Source organism: Brienomyrus brachyistius, chromosome 20 (assembly GCF_023856365.1).
Source record: "Brienomyrus brachyistius isolate T26 chromosome 20, BBRACH_0.4, whole genome shotgun sequence".
In the NCBI taxonomy this organism is placed as follows: domain Eukaryota; kingdom Metazoa; phylum Chordata; class Actinopteri; order Osteoglossiformes; family Mormyridae; genus Brienomyrus; species Brienomyrus brachyistius.
In genome coordinates, this window is record NC_064552.1 from 9,558,902 (window position 1) to 9,569,490 (window position 10,589).

Here is a 10,589-nt window from a genome sequence, read left to right on the forward strand (position 1 = left end):
ATGGCCGACAAAGACAGCGTGGAGAAGTACCTGGAGAACAATCCCCAGTTCGCCAAAGAGTACTTCGACCGGAAGTTGCGGCTGGAGGTGCTGACGGCGGCCTTCACCGACAAGCTGGAGGTCAAAGATGCTGCCTCGTTCAAAGATCTCACCCTGGTGCAGGAGGCAGAGCTCATTTTCGACCTGGTCAAGGAGCTGCAGAGGTCTAGCTGCATGGAGAAATCAATGCACAAGATCCTACAGAGGATCTGCCTGTTGCTTAACGCCGACAGGTGCAGCATGTTTGTGTGTCGGGCCCGGAATGGGACGCCGGAGCTGTCCACCGTGCTCTTCAACGTCACCCCCACCTCCCAGTTCGAGCACAACCTTGTGAACCCCAACTCTGAGATAGTCTTCCCTTATGACATTGGCATTGTGGGCTATACAGCACACGCCAAGAAGATGTGCAACATTCCAGACGTGAAACAGGTGAGTCTGCATAGTGCTGCTGGAGCTGGGTTGTCCTTCTGCATTGTAGACACTCAATTTTGAAACCCAGTTTTATGCTTAAAAATTGATTTCCAAGAACTCATGGGACATGTGGACAGGGTTCGCAAGTAATATATCTGTGCACTTAATCGGTTTTGGAAATTTAAAGAAGGTTCTTCAGTGAAGATTTGGATCCCCAAACTGCAACAAATGATGAGGAAGCCTGATATCGGTCATCTCATCTTAAAAAAAAAAAAAAAAACGGATTTAGTGTGTTTTAGAAATTTGCTCATCAATTCTGCTAAATATACTCACAAAAGTTGTAAAAAAAAAAAAATGTCTCTTATTGCGTCGGCAACCTCCATATTAATGTGGATACATTGTGTAGAAACAGATTTAACAACAGGATTAGACATCAGGGGGTAACCCCACAAGACTCCTTGGAGAAATGAATCCAATTAGATAAAGAGCAACATTGTTAAGGTGCTTAACACAGATGCTACATTCATATCGTCAACCTAAATTGAGATGTTCCTGAGCTATCAGAGCTGTAACTGACAGATACTGGTCAATTATGGCCCCGAATGATATTCCAAATGGTAAGTGGTGTATTAATTGTACTCCATATCTGTCAGGATTGTTGCAGTGATGGTGCTTACAGGGTGCGGTCATCTTTAATATGCTGGGGCACATGTGTACACAGTGGATATTCATTATATTCCCTCTCAAATCATGGAAAGCTCTCATTTAGCACATTCTATTTATTACATGTTTGACAAATTGGAAAATGTATCTCTGAGTCTGTCCGGTAACAGTGAAGCTGAGGAGATTCTTCCCGTGGAACATTCGCGTGGAACCTGGATGTAACGGATGACATTTAATTTCCTTTTCACTTAGTAGGATCAGGTGCCGAGGAGACAGGCGGAAGAAAGATGGCCGTAGAGGTTTTGTTCCTGTCTTTCATAGCGTCGTATTTAATTTGCAACTTTCTTGTGTGGTAAAATAATGGCAATACTGCATTATTTTAGCGTTTGCTTTTCTCTCTCTCTGATTGGCCATCGAGTGCCCCCCCCCCCCGGCCATATTGTCACCTGGGCATGCAACTGGGCTGCATGTAGCAGCTCTCGTGGTTAAAAAATTATCACATTTTGCCAGGAAAATATAATCCTTAATCAGAGGGACAATAGTGTCCAATGAGTATTCAAATGATTTATTTAATACTATGCAGTTAAAAGAGTTACAGTTAAAAAAATATGCAGTGTAGTTAGATATATGCAGTATAGTATTTGCAATGATTATATGCTGCATATCTGTAGGCTGTTTGCTGAGAGCGGGGGTGGGGATCCTGTTCCATGGAGGGCCAATGAGGGTGTGGGTTTTTGGAATGACCTCTCAATCAGCCAATCATAAAGCAGTGCTTCTGAACTCCAGTCTTGGGACTCACTGTTATTGGCTGGCTGACAGAGATCATCCCAAAAACCCACCCCCAATCCAGGCCTCCACGGATCAGGTTAGCCACCCCTGGCCTACAGAGCAGCCTGCATTCTTTGAGTCATTGCTGGAAACTTTCCTTGTGGTCTTGGATCCATGTCATTTTTGAATCTGACCTGCTGTTGTCATTAACGAATCTGGCCATTCATGTCATGTCATTCTTGACTGCTCTCATTAAAGAGGTGTTTTCACCCACAGAATTTCCCGATCGGGCATCTGTGTATCGCACCGCCCTCTCTTAACTGTAGATACTCTATTAATGCGAAAATCTGAGGATGGCGGCTGTTTCTGCGATGCTGGAGCCCCTGCTTCTGACAGCTACGGTCGCAACACGACGAAAATCACCTCCGTTACAAATATTTCCTTTCTAAAGCTTTGCTGAACAGCCACTGAATCTCCTGACATTGTTTGTACATCGCGTGTTTTGACTTTGGCAGTCACGTGATTTTCTGTTTGGCAGAACAAGCTATTTGCATTCACGAGCAGATGTACTTCATGAACCGGCCACTCAGTACACATAGCATGTAATGTTGTTGTTATATATGATACTATATATAACATCATGGTACATTTTCCACGTGGTCTTCAGTAAGGAGATTAACTGAACACCATCGATTCCTAATACTTTTGAATTACTATCCTGCCTTTTAAATCGTTTGGCAGCATTTGTGACAAAGAATGAGAACGAACATAAAAACAAGGAATATGCACTGAATGAAACTATTATTTGTTGCCTGTTATTACCGTGGCTGCGTGCGATAGCTCTGTATTCACTGTTCCAGAACCCTCACTTTAGTGACTTTGTGGACAAGCAGACCGGATACGTCACGAAGAACATACTCGCGTGCCCAATCGTGAGCGAGAAGGAGCCTCTCGCCGTCATCATGGCCGTAAACAAGATGGGTGCAAACGAGTTCTCCAGACAAGATGAGGAGGTGAGTGAGGCGAGGAGGATGCAGTTGGTGTCACAGATGCATCTGGTTTTATCCTCGGTTTTTATTCACATGTTTCATTATTATTGTAAAAGTGCAATATAATAGACCACTATGACGACTGTGAGATAACTGTGCAATGACTACTTGCTGTTATTAATGCTAATGTAAAGTTCGTAGTTAATGTAACTGTTGCTTCTTAGGCACACTGCACACACTTTTATATACCTTGTTCATTGGTATTTATCTATTATTTATCTGCTATTTATCTATTTTATTGTATTTTTTTATTGTCTGTCTACTTAATTCCCTGATCTCTTGATGCCTCTATTCTTTGGCTGGAGCAACAGTAACAAAACCAAGTTTCCCCCCAGGATTAAAAAGTATTTTGATTCTGATTCTGAAAACATGCATTTAAATATAAGTAGGACAAACAGCCATATAGCTTTGACATTATGGCTTTAATTAGCAGCAGAAACAGCAGCCTTGTCCTAGACCTTTACCTGACCTACGGGACCTGCTGAGGTACAGTAAGAGCGGCCCTGACCTTGCTATTTAAAGGAACATGTTGTTTTTATGTACTACATTGAATTATGCTGACCAGGAAATCCAGTCCACTTCTGCATTTTAGTTTCTCTTGTATATCTAATGTCTCAATTCCATGAAACATTCATTACAGCTTTCTAACATTGATTACCATATCACTTCCACATCATTTCCACCAGCTTGCTGTTCCTTTGCTCGGGTTCTAATTTAATAAAAACTGCAATTTCATTTCCCTTTTTTCAGCTCCTCGAAAAATACCTGAATTTTGCTGCAGTCGTCACGCTGCAGCACTACACCGCCTACATGTGGAACGTGGAGTCCAGGAGAAGTCAGGTGACTCAGAGCACAGCCATATTGTTTGACCCGTCCATCCAACACTGCATTTTCATTTGTCAGCCGAAGCTGTGATCTAAAATGACTGACAGTTTTATCACCCGTCTGTAGCTGTAGAATTTTGATTTTTGCAACAGGGGCTCCAGACCAATTGACCTTATCTTAAAGGGGACCTGTTATTCTTTTTCAGTTTTCCCTTTAGTGTGTTATATAGCTTTATGTGAATGTAAATGGTCTGCAAAGTCTTGAGGCCCAAAGTACACAGCAAAAGGGGTAACTCTCACCACAGAAACCACTCTTCTCTAATCTGCCTGAAACGCCTTGTTGGGATTCCAGCCCTTACTTCCATGACATTGTGGGGTCGCCTCGTAATACAATCCTTACTAGCCTCCTACCTGCAAGGATCTCTTTGCAGACTGCAAGACAGAGGGAAATGTGTAGGGCAAACTGATGAGTCAGAGCACACTGGACTCATCAGTGGTGGGGCTTAAAGCTCTGACACAGGGATGTCAAACTCCAGTCCTGGGGGGCCGGAGCCCAGCGCATTTTTGAGTTTCCCTTCATTTAACACGCCTGATTCAACTAATTACCACACAGCTCTTGAGCTGAACCATTTGTGCTGGAACAGGGAAAGAACTAAGCTACACAGGGCTCCAGCCCCCCAGGACTGGAGTTTGACACCCCTGGTCTAACAGGGCATTTCAGACAGAGGGTGAATAGAGATGTACAGTATAGAAAAATAATGTGTTTTTGAACACTGAAACATTTAAATTAATTCTAATAGACCCCAAACAAACAAAATTATAAACAATGAAAATAAGGATAATAGGTCCCCTTTAAGGAATTAATTTAATGAAAATATGAACATTCATGGTGGTACTAAGAACAGAACACATATAACTGGTCCTGAAAGCATTTAAAGACCCAGAAATGTCCATGTGTCCATGAGGCACTCGCAGCATCACTCCTGAGTCCTCAGCTCCAACGTCTTCATCAGTTAGTGACGTACTAACGGATGGACAGTGCAGACAGGGAACTCCTGCCAAACGGCACTAAGAACATCCTGGTGAAACACCAACCACTCCATCCGAAGCCATCTACTCAGGGTAAGATAATCATAAAATTAAATATTTATTTTCCCTCTCACATTTCCCAAGGTGTTACTCTGGTCAGCCAGCAAAGTGTTTGAAGAATTGACGGATATCGAGCGGCAGTTTCACAAAGCGCTTTACACCGTGAGAACTTACCTCCAATGTGAAAGATACTCCGTTGCTCTCCTGGATATGACCAAAGAGAAGGTTTGCAAATAAACCTTCTGAATTTATTCTGTCAAAATGAGGTGTGAAACTCATCAGCTTGATTCGACTGTGGGTAACAATATTTTCCGTGTAGGAATTTTACGATGAATGGCCAATCCGGCTCGGAGAGGTTGAGCCGTACAAGGGCCCCAAAACTCCAGATGGCAGAGTATGTATTTATTAAATCGATCTTAAATGAGTGACCCACTAAAGCAGAAGTTCATAATTTCTTTGCAATGTGGACAATGTAAAAACATAAAAATGGTTGCTGGCTTTGTTCTACCCAGGAAGTGAACTTCTACAAAATCATCGATTACCTTTTAGAAGGAAAAGAAGAAATTAAAGTTATACCGTGAGTGTTAATCATCTACGTGAATCTACCAGTCTGGTGTTCCTTTTGCTTTCCTTGATTCTTAGTAACTTCCGCTATGCTTTTAGGGAAACGATTCCCAGTTCTTGTATTTTTTAAGTTCCTCGTCTGCTGGTGTTTTAGTGTAATTGAATTGTTCATTAATACCGACTTTTTGGTCGTAAGCTAGTAAGATAAAATGATCTATTTTTGTGTTTTAAGGGCTCCCCCAGCGGACCACTGGGCCCTTGTCAGTGGGCTCCCTACGTATGTTGCAGAAAATGGCTTTGTGAGTTTAGTTTAACACTGAATAATATAAATTATATTAAATCATATATAATGTAAAATACAATATAAAATGATATAGCATATATCATTTGAAAATCAATGTTGAGTTTTCCTTACATATTCCACGACTGTGTTACTTTTACAATAGAACATTCTCATTGGCTGTTTTCCATTGCTTAAACAGAGTAGCATTATTTTTGCTGTCTGATAAATAAAGTGGCTGCCTGTCACCTATCCTCACTCAGATCTGTAACATGATGAATGCCTCTGCAGATGAATACTTCACTTTCCAGGTAAGAGAATGATGGAGGCCAATGTATGTCAGCCACAGACTTGGGAATTTTTATCGGCTGGATGAGTACGCACAACGCTCATTATCATTGGCTCCAAGAGTTGACCGTATTAACCCTTATATTAATTCCCCAGAAAGAGGCCGTGGATGACTCAGGCTGGAAGATTAAGAATGTGCTGTCACTTCCTATAGTCAACAAGAAGGAGGAAATCGTGGGCATAGCCACCTTTTATAACCGAAAGGACGGCAAGCCATTCGATGAGTACGATGAACAGATCACTGAGGTGGGTCGATGAGACTGATATTTATGATTGTTTTATTTTTTATTATTGCGTTTTAAAGTCCCACAATTTGATTCAAAACAATCTCTGCTTTGGTTTACATGTTCGATTGTTAGATATGTCAATAAAAATTACATGCTTGATTCTCTAGGCCCTCACACAGTTCTTGGGTTGGTCTGTCCTAAACTGCGACACCCATGACAAAATTAACAAACTGGAGAACAGGAAGGACATTGCACAGGAAATGCTCATGTACCAGACAAAGTGCACGAAGAGTGAGCTGCAGTCCATTCTGGTGAGTCTTTGACTCCAAGCTGACTAAGGTCCAAGCACTGTTGATTTTCCAGCCTTCCTTTACCTGTGAGCCAGGTGTGAAGCCTCTGTGGCCAATCAGAATGAGTGATTATTAAACTAATTGCCTGGGAAAATGGAAAACATGGGCTGGATTTGGAATCGAGGTCCAGATTTGAGGAGCCCTGATTTAGACTATGCTGTTTGTGTCCTTGCCTGCAGAACACAAAGGAGAAGTTTGACAGAGAGCCAGAGGAGTGTGATCAAAAGGAAATGTATAAACTTCTGGTACAGCATCTAAAATATGACATACTTGTTAATTCACGCAAAACATTCAGTTTCATATATCTAACTAGAGCAATTCTTAATCTTTGCATAAATATATTGTTCCCTTGACAATCTTATCATCCTTACCTAACCTGTCATTCTGTCTGTTTACCTTAATCAGAGGTCAAATATTCCGGAGTGTAAAGATGTGGAATTACTGGAGTTCCATTTCAGCGACTTCCCGGTGTCTGAACATGACCTAATCAAGTGTGGGATTCGATGCTTCTTCGAACTGAATGTTGTGGAGAAGTTTAAAGTACCGGCAGACGTAAGACAGTCTTCCAGCTGCTATTGTCTAATTGCTGTGTATCCCAGAAAGGATAATAATCCATAAACAGGATAATATATTCACGTTCTATCCCATCTTTGCTACTGGTAGAAAGAGCCACCTCTATGTCCGCTGAAATTCAGAACACCCAGCCTGCATGGTTTGGTTTCCAAACGAATCCACTGGAAAGTTACTTAAGCTTTCAGAGTTCTATGTCGTAGCTTTCGAAACACAGTCTGTGCCATCTTCCCTCATATTAGGTTTTGACACGATGGATGTACACTGTGCGTAAAGGATATCGTGACATTACCTATCACAACTGGAGACACGGGTTCAACGTGGGCCAGACAATGTTCTGCCTGTTACAGGTAATAGACCTTCTTAGAATATAATTCGTAATATGAAATAAGAGTTTCAGCAGAAATTACTGAGACATTATGCATATCAGTTATCAGACTACAGTGGTGCCCCCATATGTACGGGTGATATATTCCAAGGCCTACTGTGGATGTGGCCGAATCCACAGATAATAGTGAACCATCTGCAAACCCCACAATACCAACATGTCCAACATTAAATACATTAATAATGAAGTACATTGTACATTATTATACAGTACTGTATAGTGCTGCACTCTCTCTCAAACAGAAGATATTCTGTTTTAGCTTAATTCTCAAGAGACGATGGAGCAGTGAAGAAAAGTCACGCATCAAAGGACAACGGAACAACAACTCTTTATACATATTTATAACATAGACACTAGAATAACACAGCAACGAATGCAATCAGAGAGAGTTCTAGAGGCAGAGTGGATGAGAGTTTTGGGGTGCAGGGGTATGGAGACAAAGTGAGGTGAGTCATATTCTAGACATGGCTGGGCTGCCGGATTTCACCATGTTATAGGTGGTGATTGCTTGGCACGCGGTTTGAAACTTATGAACCATTTTTTTCTGGAAATTAAACTATCCCATGGTGTAATATTTTTGGTATCACTCCATCACATAGCCTGAAAAGTTAGAAAGCTTGAATCATGAACCAAAAGTTTGCATTTTTTCTGCCTTTCTAAAGGAAAATGTGTAATTTGCACTCCGCTGGGTGTCCAGTGTTTAATATTTTCTTCCCGTGCTCTTCCCTCCTCCACAACAGACTGGACGACTGAGGAAATATTACTCTGACCTTGATGCATTTGCAATGGTAGCGGCTGCATTTTGCCATGATATTGATCATAGAGGAACCAATAATCTCTACCAAACTAAGTAAGCCTTTGTATGCCATGCATTCATGCCAGTAGAGAAAGGAATGGACTGCAGGATTTTCTCACGTTTTGCATGTACGGCATTTTCTGATCGGTAGGAGTGCATCTCCACTGGCCAAACTACATGGATCTTCCATTATGGAGAGGCACCACCTTGAGTACAGCAAGACACTAATGGCAGATGAGGTAATACTAATTATTATAGAGAACTGCATTCAATCAATACACTTCTGTCAACCCAAGACAGGTTCCATGCATGGTAGATCAGAATCTTTGATGTCTTCTTCAGAGCCTGAACATCTTCCAGAACCTTCAGAAGCGTCAATTTGAGAATGTGCTACACTTATTCGATGTTTGTATTATTGCAACGGACTTGGCTCTGTACTTCAAGTGAGTGATTGCCCATTGATGTTAGAGAAGACGCCTCACATTGTCTGATTATTGCCCATCATCCATTATCTTGGTGCATTTGGAGATGTTTCAGGCCACCTGTCAGAAAACAGACACCGAAGTGCCTGTTCATCTGTCCCTCAGGAAAAGAACGTTGTTCCAAAAAATCGTCGATGCAACAGAGCCAATGACGGATGAGAAAGAGGCCATCAATTATGTCGCCAACAACCCCGTCAGGAAGGAAGTCATCATGTATGATGAATCGTGCTAAAATAAAGTTTGAATAATATACCATTGTAGTAAGAAAAGGGTAGATATTTTATCACCCCTGTATGCTGACAGAATGTGTTACGTACCACAAAAACAAAACAGTGATTTGATCTTAAAGCCAATCCAGTTATACTAACAAAGACATTCTTCCTTCCCAAATAGGGCAATGATGATGACTGGCTGTGATCTTTCTGCCATCACAAAGCCATGGGAAGTCCAGAGCAAAGTAAGAGCAATGTGTGGTTTCCATGGTGTCCTGCACCTCGGCTTTTTCCGCGCTGGGGGACCTTTCCCGCCCCTCTGTTTTTATCGTTTAGGTGGCTCTCATGGTGGCAGCTGAATTCTGGGAGCAGGGCGACCTGGAAAGGACAGTCCTTGACCAGCAGCCAATTGTAAGTCACAGTGTATCACATATGTGGCAATGCGTCCAGCCACGTTGTTCTGATATGGTCCCGTTGTTCTTTTTCACATGCTAATATGACTGATGTTGAACTGATTTTACAGGCTGTAACATAGAGGTTCCTAACTCCCAGTCTATGGCCATGTTGGGGTGTTTGTGGTGGGGTTGGTTAATGTCTAAAAATGAACTATACTGTATATATATATATTTTCAATTTTCGCTGACCCCCTCATGTTTGTGTTTTCTGTCTGCATCTAAAAAAAAAAACTGAAAACGGTTAAAGTTATGAAATTGCAGATCGATCCACTGGTACCTGAACACCTTCCCCCTACCCGGGCTATTTTACTGTAAAAATTCTATACGGGGTAATTTGACCAGTGGACATCAAAAGGTTAGGATCCCCTAATGTAACAAACCATTTAAAAATAGAACTTCATTTGTTATAATTTATTCATTATGTAAGGTGTAACATGGCTAAATGATTTTTTTTAAATATGTCACCTCACCTTTATTGGTTCTTTTCCCTCAATTCACTTCAGCCAATGATGGATCGCAACAAGGCAGATGAGCTTCCAAAAATGCAATGTGGTTTCATTGACTTTGTTTGCACCTTTGTATACAAGGTAAGGTGAAACATCACCGGGTCTGTAATGATATAGATCTATGTACATTGCCCCATGTTTAAAGGAGCAGAAATCTCTTTGGGTCTCCATGCAGTAGCCCAAGGGTGTAAAATTGTGTTAAACTACATTGTGTAACATTTTACCGATTTATTATGCAAACGATATTGGATTTAAACTTAACAGCTGTGTTCACGTCAATGTTGTGCAGGAATTCTCCAGATTCCACAAAGAAATCACGCCAATGTTTGCCGGCCTGAACAATAACAGGATGCACTGGAAGGAGCTTGCTGACATTTACCAAGCAAAGGTCGACGCCCTTGAGGCAGAGAAGAAGAAGTCTGAAGAAGATGAGGCGAAAAAGGGTGACTAATTAAGAACCATTTCAATACGTAACGGTCGTCAATTGACGTCGTCATTACAAATCATGAAGCAAAATGCATTTTGCAAGCTAGGTATTGATAATGGTATGTTATACAACTTCACTCCT

General features: G+C 41.5%; 1 protein-coding gene across 2 annotated transcripts in view; it reads left to right on the forward strand.

Moving 5' to 3' along the window:
* Positions 1 to 10,589, forward strand: part of pde6c (phosphodiesterase 6C, cGMP-specific, cone, alpha prime) — a 12,975-nt gene continuing 2,386 nt past the window's right edge. Inside the window, exons 1-21 of one of the 2 annotated variants that reach the window (XM_048988049.1) lie at positions 1 to 468; positions 2,742 to 2,894; positions 3,681 to 3,770; positions 4,928 to 5,068; positions 5,163 to 5,237; positions 5,356 to 5,420; positions 5,640 to 5,706; positions 5,951 to 5,998; positions 6,132 to 6,281; positions 6,430 to 6,573; positions 6,792 to 6,857; positions 7,018 to 7,164; positions 7,425 to 7,532; positions 8,311 to 8,420; positions 8,518 to 8,605; positions 8,709 to 8,809; positions 8,954 to 9,061; positions 9,242 to 9,305; positions 9,397 to 9,471; positions 10,019 to 10,102; positions 10,311 to 10,464. In XM_048988049.1, the coding sequence (XP_048844006.1) occupies positions 1 to 468; positions 2,742 to 2,894; positions 3,681 to 3,770; positions 4,928 to 5,068; positions 5,163 to 5,237; positions 5,356 to 5,420; positions 5,640 to 5,706; positions 5,951 to 5,998; positions 6,132 to 6,281; positions 6,430 to 6,573; positions 6,792 to 6,857; positions 7,018 to 7,164; positions 7,425 to 7,532; positions 8,311 to 8,420; positions 8,518 to 8,605; positions 8,709 to 8,809; positions 8,954 to 9,061; positions 9,242 to 9,305; positions 9,397 to 9,471; positions 10,019 to 10,102; positions 10,311 to 10,464 (2,506 nt within the window). Of the gene's footprint in view, positions 469 to 2,741; positions 2,895 to 3,277; positions 3,417 to 3,680; positions 3,771 to 4,927; positions 5,069 to 5,162; positions 5,238 to 5,355; positions 5,421 to 5,639; positions 5,707 to 5,950; positions 5,999 to 6,131; positions 6,282 to 6,429; positions 6,574 to 6,791; positions 6,858 to 7,017; positions 7,165 to 7,424; positions 7,533 to 8,310; positions 8,421 to 8,517; positions 8,606 to 8,708; positions 8,810 to 8,953; positions 9,062 to 9,241; positions 9,306 to 9,396; positions 9,472 to 10,018; positions 10,103 to 10,310; positions 10,465 to 10,589 lie in introns of those variants that run through there. The other variant, XM_048988050.1, reaches the window with a different exon arrangement.